General features: G+C 40.0%; 1 protein-coding gene across 1 annotated transcript in view; it reads right to left on the bottom strand.

Moving 5' to 3' along the window:
- The window catches only part of LOC125364900 (UDP-glucuronosyltransferase 2A3-like), a 49,990-nt gene that overhangs the window by 5,913 nt on the left and 18,757 nt on the right, over window positions 1-25,320 (bottom strand). Inside the window, exons 1-3 of the mRNA XM_048364671.1 lie at window positions 5,811-6,540; window positions 1,291-1,439; window positions 411-542 (exon numbers count right to left, since the gene is read on the bottom strand). Of these exons, the coding sequence (XP_048220628.1) occupies window positions 411-542; window positions 1,291-1,439; window positions 5,811-6,534 (1,005 nt within the window). The 5' untranslated portion in view covers window positions 6,535-6,540. Of the gene's footprint in view, window positions 1-410; window positions 543-1,290; window positions 1,440-5,810 lie in introns of the transcript that reaches the window.

Genomic DNA, 25,320 nt, shown 5'->3' with positions numbered 1-25,320 from the left:
AGATTTCAATGTACACTAAACTGCATGTCAAATGCTATTGTAGGACTCCATTTATTAAGTGTAGTTTACCTCCCTTCTGAAGCATGTCTAGTATACTGATGGGCTTAGTATTCTTGTGATCACTGGATGAAATTTGATGCTTTCTGTGAGGTCTTGCTAGCAATATTATGATAATAACATTTCACTTTGTGACTTTTCTGTTTCTTTCTGATGACAAAATTCATGTTTCATTCATTGTCAATCTAAAAAAATCCAAAATTCCATGCTATTTCAGCATCTTCCATGCATATTTTCACTTTTAGTTGCTTAAGATAAATTAGAGTTATTGTAACAGGAAACTAGTATAGTCAGATACGTACAGAGTTTATGTCCCATACAGTGAAGACCACTACTGAGGTACTACATCTCACCTTTTGTGGAATTTGTGCCAGTGCTGATGCAATTGCATTGGCTGTATCTTCTGTTAGGTTATCAATCATGGACCCCAAAGAAAATACCACCACACCATTGTCCCCAGAGCTTTGCACAAAATCTTCCATTTCCTGTGAAGTAAAAGTGTACATCATCTCTCACATGCACACAGACACCAATACATAGAAATAACAGTTAAGCAAACATGATTGAAAGTTTGGTTATATCAAAGTAGCAATGTGCTGATTATGCTTGCCTACAATGGTAGCTAGAGAGGAGGTTGAGATCTGAGGATCCTATTTCAAAGCCTGCCTGGGCACAAAAGCCTGTGATACTTCCATCCCCAAATAAGCACCACAAAGCTCTAAGTAGAGCTGTGGCGCAAGAGATAAGCACTAGTCTTGAGCACAGAAACTCAGGAATAATGCCAGGCCTTGAGCTCAAAACCTACAAAGGATTGGCACAAAAAAGTGTTTTCAATATAAGGAGAGAAAATCAAATATTATTAGAAATTTTTAGAGTAAAAACAGTGAAATTAAAAAAAAAAACATGATTTTCTACTAGCCACCATTAAGAACACAGGTAGTAGTATGAAGAATATTAAAATCATTATGCTACATTTTCCAAACATTTCCATCAGGTTTCCAAGTTATTTCTCTAACAACTTTTTCCTATTAAGAAATAATGTTAGGCCTTATATGTTGTTCTTACTTTTTATTATAATTGATTTTCTCTATATTTTTTTCCATTATGATTCCTCAACTGATTTCTGAGCATTGTTCACCTGTCATCTTACTATCAAGGACTAGGATTGTGTGTTGCAGAACCATATGCATTGCAAAGGAATCAAATAACACAGACAAAAATGAACATATTTACCTTAGGCAAGGGTTTTGCAGGTTTGCAGTGGAGTCCTCCAACAAAGTCAAAATTTGGTAACGTAGGGCGAGGGAATTCCAAGTCCCAGTAGGATCGAATAAGCCAGATGTCTGCTCTACTCATTGTCTTCAATAAGGTAGTGGGGTGTCCTGAGTGGAGAGTATAAAATGTAAAGAATACGTAAAGATACAACAGAGTCTTTTCTAATAAAAGGTTTTTTTTCCTAGAGGATTGCTATAATTTGTACTTAATGATTAATAAATGTTTTTGTTGGTAAATCAAAAAATCTATGAGATGTGGACTGGGAATATGGCCTAGTGGCAAGAGAGCCTGCCTCGTATACATGAAGCCCTGGGTTCAATTCCTCAGTACCACATATATGGAAAATGGCCAGAAGTGGCACTGTGGCTCAAGTGGCAGAGTGCTAGCCTTGAGCAAAAAGAAGCCAGGGACAGTGCTCAGGCCCTGAGTCCAAGGCCCAGGACTGGCAAAAAAAAAAAAAAATCTATGAGATGTAATTTACATGCATAATTTACTTGGGTGGTAATGAATTATGTAGGTACATGTGTGGTGTTTGTATATTTTTGTATGAAAGGCAAACTGGTAAGAGACAATTTCTATGGTACCTTCTTATATTAGTAGTCATGATTAATGATTAAAATAAGTAAGTGTATTACAGCTAGCATTGTACTTCATGGTGAAAGTTAAAGGCATTCCCTTTAAAATCAGGAGGAAGATAAGGATATCAGCTCTCTCCACTCTTTTTCAATATTGTACTAGAATTACTATCCATAGCAATAAGGCAAGATGCACATATAAATGGGATCCAAATAGGGAAAGAAGTTAAACTCTCTCTCTTTCCAGAGGACATGATTCTGTATTTAAGGAACCCCATAGACTCTACTCCCAAGTTACTTGAGCTTATCCAAAACTTTGGTAAAGTTGCAGGATAAAAAATAAATCTTCAAGAATCAACAGCATTTCTGTGTGCCCACACTATGAAGAGCAAGGCTGAAATCAGGAAAGCAACTCCTTATACAATAGCCTCAAAAACACAAAATAATTAGGATTAACCTTAACTAAAGAAGTGAAAGACCTGTATGAGGAACACTTTAAAAAGCTGAAAAATGAAATTAAAGCAAAACTAAGGAAATGGAAAAATCTCTCATTCTCCTGAATTGGGAGGATTAACTTGGTGAAAATGGCAAACTGCCAAAGACTTTCCACAAATTCAGTGCTATACCTGTCAATATCCCAACACCATTCTTTAATGAAATAGTGAAAGCAATCCCAAAATTCATAGAGAACAATAGAAGAACCTGATTGGCAAAAACAGTCCAAAGCTGGAAGATCCATGGTGGAGGGATAACAATAGCAAACTTCAAACTCCATTACAAATTTAGAGTAACAAAAAGATCTTGGTACTGGCACGAGTATAGGCCTGGGGTCCAAGTAAATAGAACTGAAGACCCAGAAATGAACCTGCAGACCTATGGCTACTTAATCTTTGATAAAGGAGCTAAAAATAGGATGGAAGAAAGGCAGCTTCTTCAACAAATGGTGCTGGCACAATTGGTTAAACACCTTTAACTAACAAGCTAGAGACTGAATTAATTCCAAATGGATCAAAGAACTTGAGGTAAAATCATGTATCTTGAATACATCAAGGGAAGGAATGGCACTGGTTGAAACATTTTGATTAATGGACCATTAGTGCTCATTATCACTAGCTATAAAAGAAATGAAAATCAAACAACACTAAGATTGCAACTCACCCCAGTAAGAATGTCTATTATCTGAAGGAAGCTACTTTTTATTTACTTTTTGCAGTAAATTTGTTTTGAATTAGGGGACTTGTGCTTGCTAAGTAGGTGTTCTACCACTTAGCCACATCTCTAGCTGAGAAATAGAATGTCCATTATAAAAAAAAAACTTATAGCAACAGATGCTGGAGGGTATGTGGCCAAAAGCAAACTGTACTACATTGTTGGTGGAAGTATAAACTTGTTCAACCATTCTGGAAATCAGTATGGGGTTTCCTCAGAAGGCTAAAAACATAGAGCTCCCCTATGACCCAGCAGCCCCATTTTTGGGCCTTTACCAAAAAGATTACAAGCAAGACCACACTAAAGCCACCAGTGTTGGGGATTCAGCTTGGCCTTGAAGGGGGAAGGGCAATGAGAGTGATCCCAAGATGCTGCCCTTCCCCCGCGCCCTGGGGCAGTCTGGAAGTTAGCCACACCTATCTCCTTATGGGTCCAGAAGCAGAAGGAGTAGCTTTGAAACCAGCCCCCCACCCCTCACCAGCAAGCACGTGTGCCCCATTGGTGAGGGCAATGCCCAGAGGGCGGTACTATGGGAAGTGATGTTAGCCCATGAGGGAGGACCTAGGGAGCTGCCCTTGGATGGACAAGCTCACCAGCCTATCGTTAGTTCTTGATCTGTCACCCCCTTTCCTCGTCATCATTGCTATATGACTGTTAGCCCCTCCCTTATTAAACCAGATTGCTCTCTGAGACCCGTGCGTGCTTGGCTTCCTTGGTGGGTATAAGGAGGGAAGAAGGGGTCTCATTCGGCCACGTGCACCTGAGGCTTGCCTGTGTTCCTTCACTCCATCTTGGCTGCCCGAAGGTCAAGCGGCCAGGGAAGAGGGTGAAAAGGGGAGCACTGATAAGGGAGTAAGCTTAGTATCCTCACACCCGGGGAGGTAAATCTAGCCCAGGACACCAGCACAACTATGTTCATTGTAGCACAATTTGCCATCACTAAACTATGGAACCAACCCCGATGCCCCTCACTAGAAGAGTAGATCAAGAACATGTGGCACATGTACACAGTGGAATTGTATGCCTCTATCAGAAAGAATGACATTGCCCCATTTGTAAGGAAAGGAAAGACTGGGAAAAAATCATACTAAGTGAAGTGAGCCAGACCCAAATTATTCCCTCATTGGGAATCATTAGTGCACATCTTGGATAGTCCTAGTAGATCAAAACAGCTCAATAGCTACATATAGCTGAACACATAAAATGATGCTAAGTGAAATGAACTCCACTTTGTGGAAATTAGTGGTTTATCATTGTCATTATTTTCAACATAACATGTGAATTAATGCCATTTTCTTCAGTCTTTCTTCCCCAGGGTTTTAACCCTAATGTCACTATTACTGATTTTGGTACCATGGTATTGAATATGCATGTTTATTGGAACTAGGGAAAGGAAGGGAATATCAAAAGGGAGAGACAAAGGATAAAAAAGAAACCAATGTGAGGGTAACACCCACAAAACTATATGCTGTAAACCAACTATATGTAAACTATATGCTCATGGGGATGGGGGAAGGAATTGGGAGATAGGAAGGCTGGAGAAAATGAGGGAGGAGGTAACAAGTTGGAAAAGGAATGTACTCACTGCCTTACATACAGAACTGTACCCACTCTGTATATCACTTTGACAATAAATAAATTAAATTTTTAAAGGGAATAAAAATAAGAAAAAGTGGTTGTATATTTTACTATGATTTCTTTTTTCTTTATTCATTAAATAAATATCCCATCTCCAGAATTAATAATTCTATCGTATTCACAAAAACTCTTTTCTCTGAACTTCTCAATATAGTTTTCTACATAAAAAACTGGTGCTTGAAAGTGTTTATTTGTTACATAGCCACATTTGCTAATATCACTGGCAAACTTTCACAAATACTGGGGGTGTTCATGGGTAATATTTATTAAATGCAGAAATATGTTAGCAAAGATAGTGAATAATCATATGTACCTTCCCACTGAACTAGATTTTACCTCTATGAAACAGATGGCTGAAAAAGTAACAAGTTATGTTGAATCTGCTATGAAACAGTATCTCTCTTAGGAACAAGGGAAATTTTTAGATAATCCAAAAAAGTGGGCAGCAATGGCTCAGTGTGTAACGCTAGCGATTCAAAATTCTGAGAATTGGAGGACTTAAGTTTAAAGCTAACCTGGGTAGAAATATGTTTCAAGTAGTATAGTACCAGCACTAAGCAAGTAAGCTAAACAAGCTGGACATCCCTAAGTTCAAATCTTGGGACAAGCAAAAAGAAAAAGAAAGAAAGAGAACCCAGATAAAGTATTTTAATTTAAATAGGGAAATTGATCAAGGACAACAAGTTCCTATTTCCTGTCTCCATAGGCAGAGTTAAAAAGGAATCTCCTCATCTACATGTAGCCATCCATCAGTGTCTTAGGGATGTAATTAGTGATTTTGATAATAAAGAAAAATGGACAATTTTCACCATGGATGAAGTCGTTGACACTGGATGAACTCCTACAGTTTACCATATAAGAAATCATCCATTGTCTTCTCTCTGACCCTATAATGGAAGCTTTTCCATATTCAGGAATCTGGTATACAATCTTACATTTCATTTAACTGTTCCAACTACAAAAGACAAATTTATCTTATTTCACGTGCGTGTTACAATACCTCCCTCAACTTTCAGAAAATTATGATTGTTTTACTAATAATGAACTATGACTTACCTAAAACTTCACTGTAAAAGTTACTCCATTTCTTTGAATTATATGTCTCAAACCAAAAGTCAAAATACAGCATGCATATGAAGTTTTCTACCCTCTCCATGAAGGTCATCTGACCACTCAATCCTGACAGAATGACAGGCACATAAGAAGGAGGGACCAGAAGGCCTCCACTATACTTCTCTGTTGTGTAGCCGGGATAGAAGCGAAGAGTGTACACCAAAGGAATCTCCAAGAGCTCAGACAGAAGCTCCCCACAAGCGCCGATGGCATCTGCAATCAGGACGTCGAATCTTGCTTTTCGTAGCCTTGCCATCAGTTCCTTATTCAAAGCTGCTTCTTTACAAATATTGAGCCAAGTATCAGAAAATTTCATATATAGGCTCTCCAGTAATGGCGAATATGCCAAACATGTTGTTCTTGGTAATTCATATGTCCACAGTTCCACAAATTCTCTAAAAGCAGTGATCATTTCATCGGTTTTTGAAGATGAAGGGAAAGTTTCAAATTTGATGCTGGATTGTTCATCGCTATCAACAAAAATAGCATATGATGGTCTCACAACTGTTATGTCATGACCCCTCAAGATGAGTTCATCCAGTATTACCTTCATATTTATCCAGTGGCTGTATTCCATCGGCCACACCAGTACTTTCCCACAGCTTCCAGAACTAAAGCAACAACTCAGCTGCAGTAGCAGGAGAACCAAAATCCTTTTCCCAGGCATCTTGACTGGCACTGGCTCCTTCAAACTATGCTCATTTCTGTCAGTTTCTGGCATTTATATTCAAGATAAAAAAATTGATCCTGAAGTTAAAAAGTAACTTGGGTAGGTCAAAGTAAATATGCTAAATGGCTAGTGAGTACATAGGTACAGAATGGCAGATCTATAAAAGAAGTTTTAATTTCCTGATGATTACACCTGTAAATTTAGCATCTGTTTTGGAATTAAATGCTATCATGTAGCTTGGAGTCAATGTGTTAGTTACCTGCTGTATGTGAGTCCTTTCATAATAACTCAAATATTGGCATGTCCTTTTGATTCCTTTCTGACACAGAAATAAATTAATTTCACAAATACTCAAAATTTCTTAGATAGCACTATTCAAAAAATTTTTGTAGCAACTCTGCTGAAATGTAATTCACATTTATCCAATTCAGTTTAAATTATAGCATAAATCTTTTGTAGTACACATTCAGAAGGATGTAATTACCTCCACTATCTGTTTTCAAGCATTTAATACTCTACTAAGGACTTCTAAAAATGTGCACAGGAAGCCACTGAGATTGCTGATTCAAAGTGTTTGGACTGATTCACTCCAAATTAGGGGGCTAATTAAGTAAAAACAGCAGCTATTCTCCTAGAGTGCATGGGGTAGAGTGCCACAGTGAAGTATGGTTGTGTTGTGATATAGGTATTGCACAATACAGAGGTACAGTGTGGTCTTACAAAGAAGGAATCAAGCACATGGTGTGCATCCATAAAGACTCTAAATACAGATTATATGTCTACTGTATCTCAGTTGGCAGCCATATTTCAAATGTCCTGAAACTAAAAACACATAACTATAGGGAATACTGACTCATAATAAATACAACGACTTGCTGCTAAATCACAACACAAAATGGAGAAAATATACCCACTGAAAAATTAGGGGTCAAACTTTACATGGTATACAAGAGAAAATATGAAAATGATTTTGATCATGAGCAAGTCACTGGGTCTAATGCCCAGAAACACCACACACACACACACACACACACACACACACACACACACCCTTATGGTTATGCTAACAAAGTGTTGTTAATGACTGCTTCCAGTGCTCTGAGCACGTGTTGCTTGATATTGCGTATATACAGCTGAATGTCTTTGGCCACCATGTGAGCAATGTTATCATGTTCCCCAAAGGAATGTCCACCATGGGAACCCCGTGATGGATGGCCTCATAGATGCCATTAGCTCCACCACGAGTGGTGAAGGCTTTTGCTTTGGGATGACTGACGATTAGGTGAATGCCAATACAACTGTTCATTAAAAGTCTTAGACATAAAATGAGAAATGTATAACCTGAGGTACTGAAAGGAACAGTCTTTTCAAATAACACTTATTGAACCAATGAAATTACATTTAAATGGCCTTTGTATCTCATCACAAGTGGCACCAAATCCACTTGAGAGTTAAATAAAACTTTTAAGGTACATGTCTTCCTGAATTTTCTGGAGATTGATTCAATCACTATTTGTGTGCCACATCACCACAGAACATTTTCACAGCTTCCAGAACAAAAGTAACAACCCAGTTGCTCAGCTATCCTTGCAGAAAATCATTCCATCCCACAGATTTGTTGGCAACATATGTGGGGCATGCCTGGATGCCTTGCGTCAGAAACAGGAAGTCCCAGCCAGCCCCACCTGTTTCCCAGCTCTGGGGTCACATGTGGCTATTACACCGAACCCGGAAAGGCAGTTCTAGCTGGCCCCGCCTCCCAGCCTTGGGGCCACGTGTGGCCAAGTGGGCGCCTGGTGGTGAACCCAGATGCGGTTCTGTGGCCTGTGATGTAGAATTAGGCCACCTCTTAGGAGTGGTCCCTCAGCCCTCCACCCTCGATGGACAGCTCAGGGTGCCCTTCACAGTTCCTAGATAGGTGTGCATACAACATTCCCCTTCCTGCCACTCTCTGACCTATTTAAATGCGGAGCTTATTTCAATGAAGCGAGACATGCACAAGACATTCTCCCAGACTCATCTGATTGTCCTCTGGTCAGGGGAGGATAGGTGCGGGCAGTGCGTAGACTCTTCTCTTTTCTTGGCCTTTCCCAGTCGGGGCGAGCTTCCCCATCTCTCCCACAGATCAGGAGAGTACTGAGTGCTAAAGACCCAACAACTGATGCCCAACATGGGGCCCGAGGAAGCTTAGGTTTAGAAGTGAAGCTATCAGCGAGCCAAGTCAAGCGAGTTCCAAGAGGTAAGTAAGGGTATCCCCAGAAAAGATGGGGCAATCTCAAATGTAGCATGATGATCCAGCGCTCAGGGTGCTGAGGCTCATGCTTCAAAGCATAGGTTTAGACATCTCAGACTCCCAGGCCAAAAGGGTCTGGGAGACCTTGGCGCACTGGACACCTTGGCTGGTGGACACTAATCTTTTCAACTAGGCTACTTGGGACCATGTAGAACAAGTGGTGAGGAAGAGGGAAATTAACTTGGGAGAGGACTCCCCTATCAGGGTTTACCCGACCCTATCTCCCCTCAAGGCCTGTTTCTCCCCAGGCCTCCCAATGCCTGGGGACAGTAAAGGCCCTTTTAAGACTCTCACTCTTCCCACTTCTTGGATAGAGGGGAGATGGCCCCCTGGCTGCACAGGAGGAGAAGGGCTTATTTGCTTAACATCTGCTTTAAAGGTTTTCTGTTCTTGTTATTGATGTTTGCTAAGTTTGGAGGTTCAGTTGAATTCTGCTTGTTGGCTAAATCCTCAGTTTTCTCTAGCATTGACCTTGTGGTGGACAATAGAATGGGTTTTAGCAAGCGCCTCCCACCCCTGCCCCAGGAAATGGGCATGCTGAATTCCTGGAGGCTGGGCAGGGATGTGGAGACTCCAGCACCCTGTAATCCTGCCCCCCACCCTAAAGCCTGCAACTGTGGCCTTACAATTCAATGTATCTTGCAATTCAAATGTGCCTTGCAATTCATATGCTGGAAGGCGAAGGTGTCTTGCTCTGAGCCTGCTGAGGCTCTGACCAGCTCCGCCGCCATTGTGTCTGTGTTCTGTTCATGTCTTGTCTCCCATCTCCTGGACCTTCTCTGGTCATAGCATCCTACTTCAGCCCCCCCATTGGAGCTGAACAGGTTTCTCAAAATGTGGCTTCTTCATTTGCCAAATAATCTGCGAAAATTTTTGTTACCTAGGAAAAGTTTTGTTTTCTAACTGACCACGTGGTTCTAAAATATGGGCAAAATAATATCATTTTGCCACTGGAATTCCAGAAAACTTACATGGCCAATTCAAAAAAAATTCTAAGCGCCCCCCAAAGCTTGTGCACAACTGTCTGTCTGTGTGTTGGTAAAACATGTAAAAACTGGCATCATGGCTTCAAAATTACTTGCTTTTGACTACTATTTTAACTTGCTTTTAAGTCTTGTGTTAACTGATGTTTGCAGCCTGTGGGTGGGATCACAGTAAACAGCCTGGAGGCAATTCTGACTCTTATTACCAAAAAAAACAAACAAACCAGGTTTTAAACCCAAACTGATCATGTTTGGGAACAAGCAAATGTGTCTAAGGAAAACTCCAAAAAGTTCAAATACACAACGTGCGATTTAAGTATAATGATGTAAAATCAGTGTGTTATTTTTTATGTCTATCTATGCTAAAAGTCAAGTATACATCTGATCCTGACAATTCTTCAGTATAGACTAAGATTTTAGTTTTCCATTTTTCTCTCCTGTGCTCTCATAAACTCTATAGGATCAAGGAGAACCAGAGTCATTTGGGAATGAGTGAGCAAATGTGGCTACTAACCTCAATTTTCTTGATTAAGGTTGATATTTTGCTTTATAGGATGCAGGTCAACATGTGTGTTAGCTGTGTGGACTGTGGCGGTCCATGAAGCTGCCTCCACAGTCTGCTCCCAAACTAATATCTTTAACCAGTCTGTATAGAAATTTGCAGGCAACCCAGCAGGAGGTGTCTAATCCACCTCTCCTGCCTGGCTCCATCACACATGACTAACGAGGACTGCTGATTTGGGATGGAAGACACAGCCACTTCGGATCCGCTGAAGCTGAGACTTTTACATTGTCCTGACCCTTTGACCTCTTGATTGTTATTCATTTGTGCTCTGTAACACCTGCCAATAAGGATAAATAATATGATATGATTTGATTTGATGGCACCTATACTTTGGTGGAGCTACAAAACTGCTAGGTGAGATTAACTGGTTAAGGCCTTGGCTTCACCTACCTACAGAAGATCTGCTTCTGCTTTTTGACTCCTTAAAAGATAAAGCCCCCACTGATGTTATTACAATAACTCCATCACATCAAGTAATATTTCAAAATTCAGACGGCCTTAAATATGGCACAATTGGCTCGCTATAGGTCCCAATGCCCCCTTTGTCTTTGGATTCTTCCTGGCTCAGTGTCATTACTCAGTTGGGTGAGCCTCCATTGGGTACATGCATCAATGGGATGGGCTCCCAGGTTTTACTCCCAGCTAGACCAGCTAGCTGACCTGGTAATTAAGGGCAGGCATATTTCCCTGAGACATTACGGGTGGGATCCTGATGTGCTAGTTTTTCTCTACTGGCTGTCAGACTTTGAGAGGGTCAAAAGAAACCATAATCGAGTGTCCATGTCTTAGAGTGTATCATGGGGAAGTTGGACTGCCATTATGGCTCTTCAAGATGGTTAACCTCATTTTTGAGGTTACAGTGGACTCCCCCCATACTTTTCTCTACCAAACCCCTTATTAAAGCTGTAAATGTTTTTATTTATGGATAAAAAGTGGGATCTGCTGCGGTGATATACTCCACCTCCTCCCCTGCCAATAGAGAAGAGGGCACCCACTACTTTGAGCCAGTTACAGGGTCTGCACTGTTTAAGGAGCTGTACACAGTTGCCTTGGCACTAACCCATGTCCAGCAGCTGATGAACCTGTATTCTGATAGTTTGTATGTGGTCAATTTGTTACCAACTCTAATGTCATCAGTCAAGCTATAATGGAGAGGCATAATAAGACCTTATAGGACCAATTAATAAAACAAAAAGAAGGAAGTAACCCCCATGACCAGTTAAGGACAGCCATGCTTACATTAAATATGTTAAATTTTTCCAAAGACCAACCTCTGACAGCTTTTCAGAGGCATTGGTCAAATCAGACACCTTATTTAAAGGTGGAAGTCCGATGGAAGGACCCCATTACTGGATTATGGCAAGATCCTGACCCACTTATTAGTGTGGGAAGGGGCTTTGGATGCATTTTCCTGATTGGGGAACCAAGCCCAATTTGGATACATGCTAGAGACCTAAAATGCTGTTCACCAGAATAACTACCCAAGAGCACCCCCTCTTGAGGTATGCTTCCTTGTTTGTGCTCTCTAGGAATGAAAAAGACCATGGTGGATTTCTTTCTGCTCCTTGGAAATATGGGAAACCTGCCTGCGTGTATCAGCAATTGTGGACAACAATGGAGGCAGCCAGCCTCCCTTCCTTCCAGTTGCCCAGCTCTACTTGCCTTGTTGGACTCTGCCTGCTTCTACCTCACCACCAGAGAATGGGAACTCTGCCTGCTTTATCCTGAGCAGCGCCAAAAGGGACTGAACTACAATTTTCCCTAGACTAAGCTAAATGGGTGGCTCCTTGACCTTCTCCCCCTTGTGGGAGAGATCCCCCATGATCCTTGTGTTTACATTTGCCTCTGTGCTTAAATTTGACCATTGTGTGGTTAATAGGCTTTCCCTATTTCTTAAGCAATGAGCCAGAGCTGTCCAGTTAATGGGGGCCCAACATCAATATGCTGCATTTAGCCGATTGGGAACCCTATGAGATTGGCCGTGACCCCTACTAGGGTGTACAGGCGTGAGGCAAAAATAACAGGGCCTCCTCTTAAATGTCAATTCCTCCCCCTGAGTCTTTCTTCTGGGCTGACAGGCCCTGCAGGTAGGACTGCCTGAAGAGCTAGAGTGGTAGTCAATGACGGGTAAGATCCTCAGAGGGGGCAACGTAAGACAGGCACACTCTCGAGTAGGGCAGCCACCTGCTAATAAAACCAAAAGGGGGAGATGTGGGGCATGCCCGGATGCCTTGCATCAGAAACAGGAAGTCCCAGCCGGCCCTGCCTGTTTCCCAGCTCTTGGGTCACATGTGGCTATTACGCGGAACCTGGAAAGGCGGTTCTAGCTAGGCTCGCCTCCCAGCCTTGGGACGACGTGTGGCCAAGAGGGCGCCTGGTGGTGAACCCAGAGGCAGTACTGTGGGCTGTGATGTAGAATTAGGCCACCTCTTAGGATTGGTCCCTTGGCCCTCCACCCTTGACGAACACAGTCCCTAGATAGGTGCACATATACCCCTCCCCTTCTTTCCCCTCTCTGACCTATTTAAGTGCGGAGCTTATTTCAATAAAGCGAGACGGGCACAGACATTCTCCCAGACGCGTCTGATTGTCCTCCGGTGAGGTGGGGCTGGGTGCGGGCATCCAACGACCCTTTTCCTTTCTTGGCTCTTGTGGGGTGCTGGCTGTATACGTAGAGGGGCAGTCCCCGATTGACCTCCCCTCCTCCTGCCCTGGGACCGAATGGCTGGAAGCCACTCCTATGCCTTCCTGGTCCGGAACTGGAAAGAGTAGTTCTGGCTTGGCCCGCCTCCCATCTCGATCTCTGGTCCACGTGGATGCCTTCAAGATGGCGCCGTGGTGCCCAGGGGTGGTCCTATTGGGGCATGAAGTCAGCCCGTGGGGGGAGTCCCAAGGTGCCACTCTGGCCAAGACAGCCCTGCTCAGCCAATTAGCAAAGCCCGCCTTCCCGCCTTCCCCACCATAATAAAAACCTTCCCCCCCCCCCCGCCCCCTGGGCAAGGAGTTCAGTTCAAAACCCCAGACTGCCTCCCTGGAGTCTTCTGACACGTGAGAAGGGGCAGGGGTGGGAGATTTCAGTAGTTCACTCTCCTTGGCTAAACGCAGCCCAACGAGAGCTTCACCTTCTGCAGTCGGAAGATAAGGCCGAGTGCTCTCTCATAGTTTTTGGGGTTCGGGCATTTCCCCAGGAGATAGGGGAAAAGGGATTCATCAGATCCCGACAGGCCTGCCCAGGTTGGGGCAAGCTTCCCATCTCTTCCGCAGGTCAGGAGAGCTCTGGGGGCTAAAGACCCCGGCATTGTTTCTTTTCAAATTCCCTCATCTTTTGACACGGGCCTTGAGAAAGGATAAATCAATCAAGAAGTTAATATACCTCTTACACTTCAAAGTATTAACATAATGTGAACAGTCTAAACATGCAGATTGCAAGTGGACAAACAGAAAGAGGACCTTTGTGTTCACATGCGTTTAATGACTCTTTCATAAGAGCTGTCATCCAGCTAATATTGAATGACCTTTATGTGTATCTCAGTTGTTTTACATAAAACATTCTAGAGCAGAGTCTAGAACAGAAAAAAAGTAACAACTTTTCTATTTGTAGTCTCCTAGACACAAGACTAGAAATTGAATAATTATAAAGTCAAGTTTGAATTTCTTATACCTAAGTTCAAAGACTTTTTTTGTGGCAGTAGACTTTGAACTTAGGAACTTGGGCTTACTCAGATTTCTTGCTGGCATTCTACCACTTCAACCACACCTCAAGACCTGCTTTTGGCTGGTTATTTTGGAGACAGAATCTAATAAACTTTTGCATCTGGCTTGGCTTCAAACCTCAGTTTTCTAGATCTCAATCTTTTGAGTAGCTAGAATTATAGATATGAGCCACCGGCAATGAATGTACAATTGTACATTCATAGGCTTTTGTAAAAACTTTGTTGACATAAAATTCCCATATCATATCATTCACCTGTGCATACTTCAAACTAAATTTCATGAATTCAGAGGTAGAAGTCAATGCTCAAAATATGATTTATTTATTTTTTTTGGCCAGTCCTGGGCCTTGGACTCAGGGCCTGAGCACTGTCCCTGGCTTCTTTTTGCTCAAGGCTAGCACTCTGCCACTTGAGCCATAGTGCCACTTCTGGCCGTTTTCTACATATGTGGTGCTGGGGACTCGAACCCAGGGCTTCATGTATAGGAGGCGGGCACTCTTACCACTAGGCCATATTCCCAGCCCTCAAAATATGATTTTTTTAAAAGGTAGGCAGTAAATACTATGTTTGGCGTGGTGGAGCACACTTGTAATCGCAGCACTCAGGAAGAGGAAGCAGGAAAAGAAGGCTAGATTGGTGTACATACTGAATGCCTAGCTTAAAAACCTAAAGCAAATGAGGGCATCCATGGCTCACTTTCCATAATCCCAGCTACTCAGGAAGCTGAGAGCTGGAGATCATAGTTCGAAGCCCACCTGGGTGGAAAAGTGTGCAAGACTCTATTACCAATTATTCAGAAAGTCTGGCAGCTCAGGTAGTAGAGCACTATCTGTGAACAAGAAAGGCAAGTGGAAATGTGACACCTTGAGTTCAAGCCTTGGTATGGTTCTAAACAAGCAAACAGTTATCCAGAGAAATGCCTCGTGATGGGCAGAGAGATACTGAACAAAATGAACACATTGTACTGCATAGCACCTTCAGAGTCATAGTTTAATAGAGGCTGAGAATAAAACTTTGAAATATTGACTGTTCATTACGATTTCAGTATTTGCATCTTTCCAAAATTCATGTTGAAATTGAATCACCAATGCAACTCATTTAGAGTCAATGCTTTAGCAGGTGGTTTGGTCGTGAGGCCTACATATTTATGGAATGCTTAATGCTTCATGATGTGGATCTTTATCCCTTCAAGGTGCAGCCTTGGAATATAAGAGCAGCCCTCAACAAATCAGGAAACTGCCAGCAGTCCAGGCTGTGAACTTCTTTTCTAGAACTATGACAAATACATTTCTAATCTTTATGAATTTACCAAATCTTAGGCAGTTTGCTAGCTCAGCACAGCACTGAGACAGGGATTAGAACAGTATGAGATAAAGACATGGAAATCACTGGCTTTCATTAGTGTGTGATCATAATCAATATTAGAAGTAGCTAAGGCAAGTCCTTAACAGAGAGATTTCTCTGCTTCTGTCAGGGAAAGAGGGGATAGGTAGAATTCTGGCACAGCTATTGAATTCTTCCCATATCATCGCAACTCTTTTGGTTGTGGTTGTTGTTGCCTCTGCCTAATTCAGTGATACAATGGGAAAGATGATTCTAAAGCTAGACATTGAAAGTCAGTTCTTATGCCATTTTGCCATAATGTAAAAGGTCTTGATAAACTGAAATGTGCCTTCATCCTGGATGATGAAGTTGGCGCTAACCAGTGCTTCTGTCTTACCTGCAGTCAAGAGGGCCTGTGAGTTCTTTGGATAACATTGCCTTATATGCATAGAACCATAAGGAGAAGGAAGCATTTGTAAATTAGTATATCATCCTGCAATCTGGGGCTAGCACCATGACTGAATCTAGCATCATGTGCAATAAGAGGTAGTGTGTAGACAGTTCTGTAGAAATAAGTAAGGAGCCGGGGCGGGGGGGGGGCAGGCCTGGAGAAATGAGAACCGGGAGTAAAGGGAAGAATAAAAGTTGAATTCTAGCAATATAAAAGTATCTTTTGACCTGTGTTTTTGATACACATCTATTGCAAGTGTTGGCGTGGTATAAATGCAGAAATTTCTTAGAACAATGTTAAGTAGTGGGACAAAGGGCGAACTAATTCAGCAGTGATGCTTGCTAGACACTATGTTGAAAATGAACTATGTGACTTGTGGGAAAGGAGAGTTGTGAAGGAGAAAAACAGGGAAGAGAAGACACTGTTTAAAAGGAAATGTCCTTATTACCTGACCTATGTATCTTTAACCCCTCTGTATATCACCTTTATAATAAAAACAAATAAAATAAAATAAAGAATTGCTGTCTGTTGACACTTCAAAGCATGTGTTCTATGGTTCCTAGCAGACTGCTCATTGCGTGCTTATACATCTAGAACGGCCTCTGAAAATAATAACAAAACGTGCTTTTTGTGATATGGGTTTAATTTTTTTGTTTGTTTTTGTATTCTGTGTGTAACTCCTTCAGTATGGTAATGAATAACAATAGAAATAATCTCAAACATTTCCTGCTATTAAGTTTAACGGCCCTATCTCTAAAACCTTATAATATTACTTAAGATTAATTTCATTTCTGAAGCATATGAAAATTTGCCTCCTATGTGCAAGCTCATGTATTATAAGCCACATTCGTTCTCCTTATATTGTGTGTCTAATCTAAATTTCCTCTGAACAAAAATTTCCTCACAGATGCTTGATCAATTAGAATTTTGTGTAACGTACTACGCAACCTGGATCTATGCCACTGATTATTTTAGTAGGACATGCATATTAGTTAGGGCCAATGCATTGCATTGAGACTTTTCTGGGCTTTCTAGCATAGAAGTAGTCATTGCTTCTTTTATAATTACTTGATAAGGAGAAACTCTCTGCACCCAATGTTTCCCCATTGTGAGAGATCAAGCAGCAGAAACTAGAACTGAGAAAAAATGAGTCTCATCTTGGAGATGGTCAGGAAGTAACTAGTCTGTAATGGAATTTTCCGCTCTGTTTACTTCTAGTTACAGTAAATGGACATTCAATTTTAAAGTCTATTTTGTAGGAAGTTGTTAATTATGGCATACAACTTTGTCTTTGTCCTAGTTCTCAGAGTTATAAAATGTTTGGATTTATATCGACAATTTGAGAAATAACAAGAATGCCTGATAGAAGGAAAATGTTCTTTTCTAACTTAAAGAAATGTTCTTACTACACTCCCTTTACCTTTTCAGAATTTAAGGCCTTTATAACATTGACTAAGATAATTTTCTTTTTTGTGACTTAAAATTTTTTATTGATATTATAATGGTGATGTACAGAGGAGCTATAATTATATAAACTAGATAAAGCATATCTTCTTTTTATTTTTATTTGCTTCTATTTGTATATTTCTATCATTATTGTAAAGGTGATATGCAGAGGGGTTACAGTTACATAAGTCAGAAAATGAGTAGAATTCTTTTTGAACAGTGTCACCTTGTCTCTCATTTTCTCCCTGTTTCCGCCCCCCCAAACCCCACACCCCCACCAGTTGTTTAGTTCATTTCCAACATTGAGGCTAGTGTGTATTTATTCACTCTTTGTCCTTCTATTTCTGTATCCCTCTTCCCCACCTAAAGACAGATAAATGAGCAAACAAAATTTTTAAATGAAAACAACACAGAAAGTAATCTACTGTTTCCATTTTCTGAACTTCATTTCAATAAATATTTATATGATAATCTGAGCATAGGCACTGTGCCTTTGTTTTTCTCTCCTAAAAATATTCTCCTTTAGTTTCACTGTGTGTGAATGCCTAGCGTCGGCTATCACTGATCATGTTCCAGTGTATTTTAGATCTAGTTTCTGCATAGGAGTGAAAACATGCACCGTTTTTCTCTTTGACCTTGGCTTGCATTACTTAACATGATTTGTTCTGGGTCCATCCATTTCCCTGCAAATGACATATTATTATTCTTTCTAATGGCTGTGTAAAATTCCATCGTATATATGTGCCACATTTTTGGACCTAGTCTATGGTAGGGCATCTGAGCTATTTCTACCACATAGCTATTGTGACTAGTGTGGCAACAAACGTGGATGTGGAAGTGTCTTTACAGTATCTTGGCTTTTGATGTTCAGGGTAGATGTCCAAGAGTGGAATGCCTGGGTTGTAGGGAAGATCTATGTTTAGTTTTTTGAGGAACATCCAGACTGCAATTTAGAGTGATTGTGCTAGTTTACATTCCAAGCAACAGAGCAATAGGGTTACTTTTGAACTACATTCTGCCAACACTTGGAATTCATGATGTTGGCCAATTAAAAAGAGTAGAGCATATTCATCATTCAGAGGTGTTTTACTATGGTATTTCCAATCATGCATATATTGTGCTTTTATCCAATTCACACTATCACTGTTTCGCATCCCTGTCCTCCTTCATTTTACATTTTTTAGTAGAAACTTCCATCATTTAAAGATATTTTAGAAAATGAGCAAATACTTTAATGGCATTAATAATGTTGAGTTGTGTTCTATTTTACTGTCCCTGAAGTGACTCTAGCAGTAATACAGAGGATGAATTTGACCAAAGTACAGTATATGCATGTATATAAATACCAAGGGCAAACTTTTGCACTTCCAATATATGTTAATTTTGCAACCAGGGGGAAAAAAGAATGATAATCATGTATTTTATGAGTTAAAAAGTACAATAACAATATATTAGTTCAATTGGTGCACAGCTGATTGAAATGCAAATACTTTTAAGTTATTATTTTATATAAATACTCATATTTACAAATGCTTCTCAATATTAGTTTTCATACCTCCTATATGCTAGGGTATTGCGCTGCCACTAAGCTTCACAACACATTCTGATTGATCACAATAAAATTAACTGATACACTGAAGGGTTGTTGTTGTTGTTTTTCTTTTAGGTCTGACATTGGTACTTGAATTTGGAACCTGACACTTTCACTCATTGGCTAGTCCTTCATGATCTGAGGAGGTGACTTGTGAATGGGCCCTGAGATGCAGGAGTTTCCTCACGAGTGACTGGTTGTAGACTGTATTCCCACAGAGACTTTCAAACACTCCAGTGTTGGTAAGAAACAGTTCTTGCATTTTGCTTACCCCTTGCCACAGTGGCAATGTTGGTATAACATTCACAACTAGACCTATACATTTTTCCAAGTACTTCGTATCACTTGCTCTGCCATGTGGCATTTGGACCACCTCGAAATTCAGTGCAGAAGGTTTTCTGTACTGCACTAAAATATTCATAGTATTTGTCAAAACGGTCACCTCTGGTGTCCCTTTGCGATGAGCTCATCAAGAATCCTCTCTAGGTTGAGCCAGTGGCTCATTTCGCAGGGCCACGCCAAGACTTTCCCACAGAACCCCCAGTCCACGCAGCACAGCGGAAGCAGCAGGATGGACAAGGTCCACTTGGGAGGCATGATGCTCCCTCGCTGTGCTGCTTAGATTGAGTGTGTGTTGAGTGGAAGTAGAAATATACGTATTACATAGATAAAAGATTAATTCCCAGTGTCCTAAAAGAACACAGACTGAAAGAACTTTGTCCATTTGGTCACTGAAGTTAAACATCCATATGACATCTATACAATGGATGAAATACAATTAAATATTGGTTAGGAATTCATTCTAGCATTCAAATAAATTCATTTTCCATATGCTAAAAATGATACTTTTACATTAATTTCTATATAAAACAGAAGAGCTCATATACATCTAATATCTCATAGAATAAGAGGATTGTTATTTGGGGGAAACCTTGGTCAAAGTCTTTTTCAACTCACTTTCATATTTATATTTCGTTGCCCCTGACATGAAGAAAAGAACACAAGATAATTTTCAAAAGGTTACACTGATTGCGAATCTCAGAAGATACTCTCACTTGCATGTAAATCAAGATTTTTGCAGTTCTTTTGGAATTGGGGGAGGCTTGTCAGCTGATTCCAGAATCACAGCTGACCAAAGATAGATACTCAGTAGAATGGAGGAACCACACTTGAGGAATGCTTAGCAGGAAGTTTTTATATCACTGGAGTGGTCAGTTATTAATTCCATAGATGTAAGGAGTAAGGGTGACATTGAACTTGTCAAAAATGAAAATACCAGTTAAAAATAGGAGACTTTGGAGAGCCCTGATGATACCTTCTATGTGCAAATATAATCTCTGTGAAAATCGTCATAGAGAATAAAATGTTGGATTATGCACAAAAAGCAGAGGACTGAGTGATGGGTTTCTGTGGGAATCGTAGCATTTAAATGGCAAAGTTGAAGAAGTACTTGGTGACACTAATGCTAGCAAGAACATAAAAGACGAAATTATGAACACCTTCTTTGAGAATTTTTCAAGCAAGTTCATAAGTTAATTATTGAATACATCGGTGTATATAAACATTGGGCTTGTAAATGTTTGAATAATAGGGGAAATGTAAAATTTTGAAATACAGATGTTTTGATCCAGTCATCAATATAAGTTTCCCTTTTAATTCCACACATTTACAAGCACCATGTGGCCCTCTGTACATTGCTTCCAATGCCCAGAGATTAGAAAGGCAATCACACTATTATTCCAAGTCTGAGTTGACATAATGTTTCTGGAATTAAGTCAAATAATCAACACCTTCTCTACAGACATTACACTAATATCATATAAATAACATGTCTAATAAGGTACAACAGCATAGCCCATGGAGAAATTGGCTTGGTTGAGAGAAGGAAATGATGAGGTAATGCCTTTGCTAAGTCTTTAAGACTGAGTTATTTAGCAAAATGAAAAACTTTCTTTAAAATCAAAGAGAATAATGATATGTGTGCAATCTATGTAAGCTAATAAGCTTTATCAAGTGTTATTTCAGTCACTTATGATAAAGGCATGGATTTTATTAAAATTTAAATTTCTTCACAGTATCTTTTGGCTAGGAGGCAGATCCAGTATAGGTTTACTTAGAAGATGGAAAGCTGTAACTAGCATCAAACATTCAAGTTGTGTATTATTTTATCACTAGGATGTGAGTAATTTTTTGTGACATTTAATACAGCGTAGGCCAAAGAAAACCCCCAGCAAGAGCAATCAAGGGTGATCCAGTGACATATAAGTATACTAAGAAAATATTAACAGTATAAACTTACAAGGTAAATGTCTTTATACAAATATGTAACCTAGAAACAAAAATGACAGTGTCAAAAAAAGTATACTGAGAAAATGTTAACACTGTATTCTTAGAAGGCTAAACCTTTCTATGAATAAATGTGCCTGAGAAATAAAGTAATGAATCAAATGTAGTAGAACTAAGTCCAGGTGCCAGGGGTTCAAGCTTATAATCCTAGATATTCAGGGCCCTATTGTTGAGAATCATAGTGGGAAGGCAGAGAGGGCAGAAAACTCTGTGAGATTGTATCTCTAGTTAATTACAAAAAATGCAGAAGCAGAGCTGTGGATCAAGAGGTAGATCACTTGTCTTATCCACAGAAGCTTAGACAGAGTGCCCAGACTCTGAATTCTGGCCTTAAGTAGTCTCTCTCTCCCTCTCTCCCTCCCTCTCTCTCTCCCACACATACACACTGTGCTTACAAATTTAGCAACAGATAAAAATATTGACTTTATAAACAACAGTAACAAAAAAACCCTCTTGTTTCCATGTTTTGGAGTTCATTTCACTTAGTATCATCTTACATGGTCACATGTACATAGCTATTGAGCTATGTGATCCTCTTCTAGGACTATGTGTATCGTGTATATATATGCTTATCTGAATTAAGGAAGGGAAACAAGCAAATGGTGAGACAATGGACAAAGGTTGAACCAGTGCAACAATGATACCCACAGAAAAATATGTTGGAAATGAACATTATACCTTGAGGAGGATACAGAGGAAGGAAAGAGGGAGAAAAATGAGGGAGAAGTTAACAATGTTGGGCCAAGAAATGTACTCACTACCTTACATAGGTAACTGTAACTCCTCTGTACCTCACCTTGACAATAAAATTTTAAAAAAAAATTGACCAGTCCTGGGCCTTGGACTCAGGGCCTGAGCACTGTCCCTGGCTTCTTTTTGCTCAAGGCTAGCACTCTGCCACTTGAGCCACAGCACCACTTCTGGCCGTTTTCTGTATATGTGGTGCTGGGGAATTGAACCTAGGGCTTCATGTATACGAGGCAAGCACTCTTGCCACTAGGCCATATTCCCAGGCCTAAAATTAAATTTTTGAAAAGAAATAATATTCCCAGATCAAAGAAAACAAATTCAGTATTAGTGATTTTAAATATTTCTACCATTTTACTAAAAAAATGAAATTATTTTAATATATGTCTAAAGATATAAAAGCAAATCTGAAATATGAGCCTTCCAAATAAACCGACAAAGAGATCGAAAACATATGAATCAATTCATGTTGCTCAAATTTTCTATCATATTGTTATCCTATTCTAAGCTTTACTGTAAAAATAACTTATTCTGTTCTACTTCAGTATTTCTTTAGTATTAACCAACTATTGTTTCTCATGCATCCAGATCTTACAACTAAGCTCTACAGTTATATTATGTTGGTCCTGCCTACAAATTATACATAGTTTAAAAAAAATAATTTGAGATATATTAAATGAAGATTAGCCATTTCTCCATTCCCTTTCAACATTTATTTGTAAAGTACTTACTCAGTAGAAAGTCTTTTTTATTAGTTCTTCCACATTTGCTAATCTGAATATTATTGTAAGGAATGGTAAAGTATTGATAAATATGTTTCATGGAATTTTAGAGGCTCTAGGATTTCTTCTCAAAAAAAAGAGCTAGCAATTACAGAGGACTGAAGTTAGAAGACTTTGTAATTTATTTAAATGATCAACTTTAATGTCATTGGCAATAATTCATATAAAGATACATTTGTACATGCCATTTAGAGTAGGACAAAAGGTTACCTCTACAGAATTTTTTACTGAAAAATCAATCACGAAAAACTTCAGAAGAAAATAAACTGATGTCCTAAAGTATGTCTGGCTTTTGTTTTCACTGGGAAATGAAAAAATTAGGGAATAAACAAATAAGTCCATTTGGAGAAAAAAGAGCTGCTTAATGAATAGAGCAAAAGAATGCAGCATATTTTCAAAATATATACTTTTTAGACTTAACTTATTAAGGCTCTATAAAAAAGATGATCATTTTCAAGATTTTACTATTCTTTATATAGGATTAGTTGGAATTAAGGGATATCTGTCTAATCCATGCACTAGTTCTTGGTAAAATACAGGCATATGAATTGATGTCATTTGTATTCCTTACACAGTTATTGTCATTACATTTTGTTGCTTAAAATTTCCCAGATTTTGAGTTGGAGAAAATGGTTACGATCTGGTGGACAAGATTGGTTTTTGTTCAGTTACTTCACTAAATTTTAACTTTTCCTTTGATAATGGATCTGACTCATACTGTCTGTCCTTTGGTGGATTTTGTTTTTTTGGGGTTTTTTTTTGCTGTTTGTTTGTTTGTTTGTTTTTGCCAGTCCTGGGGCTAGAACTCAGGGCCTGAACACTGTCCCTGAGCTATTTTTGCTCAAGGCTAGCACTCTACCACTTGAGTCACAGCACCACTTCTGGCTTTTTCTGTTTATGTGGTACTGAAGTATTGAACCCAGGGCTTCACGCATGTTAGGCAAGCGCTCTACTACCAATCCACATTCCCAGCACCTGATTTCCACCTTTTATGTAAGAGAGTGCTTGGGGTAGTTAGCTTCAAAATTTTGTTGGTTTCAGACTCCAAGGAGTAGCGGGGATGTGGCAATAAAAACAATCCCTTTTTTTTTTTTTGAAGGGGGAGCAGCTGGTCATGGGACTTCAACTCTGGTCCTGGATGCTGTCCCTGGGCTCCTTTTGCTCAAGGCTAGCACTCTACCACTTGAGCCACAGTGCCATGTCTGGCTTTTTCTGTGATTATTGGAGATAAGAGTCTTATGAACTTTCATGCCCAGATTGGATTCCAATTATGACTCTCAGATCTCAGCCTCTTGAGTAGCTAGGATTATAGGCATGAGCCACCAGGGCCCACCTCCTAACACTTACTTAATACCTTTTATATGATAGTTAATACTTCATATATGATAGTTTCTATGTACCAAGTTTTTGCATATGTAATTGGTGTCTTGCAGTGGCATTGAATGTCTGTCATTTCCTTTAACATGTGTTATTTTCTTTATACTTTGTGTCTTAAGGATTTAGCAGATATGAAACAGAAACAAGGGACTGGGAATGTGGCTTAGCAGTAGAGTACTTGCATGCATGAAGCCCTGGGTTCGATTCCTCAGCACCACATGAACAGAAAAGGCCAGAAGTGGTGCTGTGCCTCAAGTGGTATAGAGTGCTAGGCTTGAGCAAAAACAAGCCAAGGGGGGGGAGGGGAGATAAAGTGAAATTTGAGAAATTGAGAGTGTCTTCAAAGGAACTGTACTATCTTCATTACAATAATATCAATAGGCAATAGAGGTGATGACTAGAAACACTTAGCTTCTTACATGAGTGCTCTCTTTTGCACAACTCTTTCTCATTTTAGAAATGTAAACATCTCATTTTGGGGAATGGGGAAGTTGGGAGGAATAAAGTCTGTGGATAAGCCTATTAAAAAATCCCTAGATTTTTAAAACGTTATCTGTTTTGTTTTGCCAAAGCACTGACATTTATAAAAAGTTTTCTTTTAGGGGCTGGGGATATAGCCTAGTGGCAAGAGTGCCTGCCTCGGATACACGAGGCCCTAGGTTCGATTCCCCAGCACCACATATACAGAAAACGGCCAGAAGCGGCGCTGTGGCTCAAGTGGCAGAGTGCAAGCCTTGAGCAAGAAGAAGCCAGGGACAGTGCTCAGGCCCTGAGTCCAAGGCCCAGGACTGGCCAAAAAAAAAAAAGTTTTCTTTTAGCATTCTTAACTAACTGAAGTGATGATGTGTCGGACTCTTGTTCTGTTTTCAGTGTGGAGGGAGCAGGAGCTGGGCCGCGTGTTCGCCTGTCTCTCCTGGACTCTGCCACAGGTTTTCCTCCATCCCGGTTATCCGCCCAGCCTCTTACAGTTCTATCCTGACTGCTACAGCACACACAGCGTGGATGCTTTTAGAGGCGAAGTATACAAACCACTGTGACACTCCTTCGATAGAAAACTATGTTTTTTAAGTTTGTGGTTGATAAAATGAAATCAGCGTTATGTATGTCTCTCATTGTTAAGCAGCAGTGAGTATAACATAGGAACATAGAACATTACTTCCGAAGTT

Source organism: Perognathus longimembris, chromosome 16 (genome assembly GCF_023159225.1).
Source record: "Perognathus longimembris pacificus isolate PPM17 chromosome 16, ASM2315922v1, whole genome shotgun sequence".
NCBI lineage: Eukaryota > Metazoa > Chordata > Mammalia > Rodentia > Heteromyidae > Perognathus > Perognathus longimembris.
The sequence above is the reverse complement of the archived record's forward strand: the minus strand, read 5'-3'. Positions and strand labels throughout refer to the sequence as shown.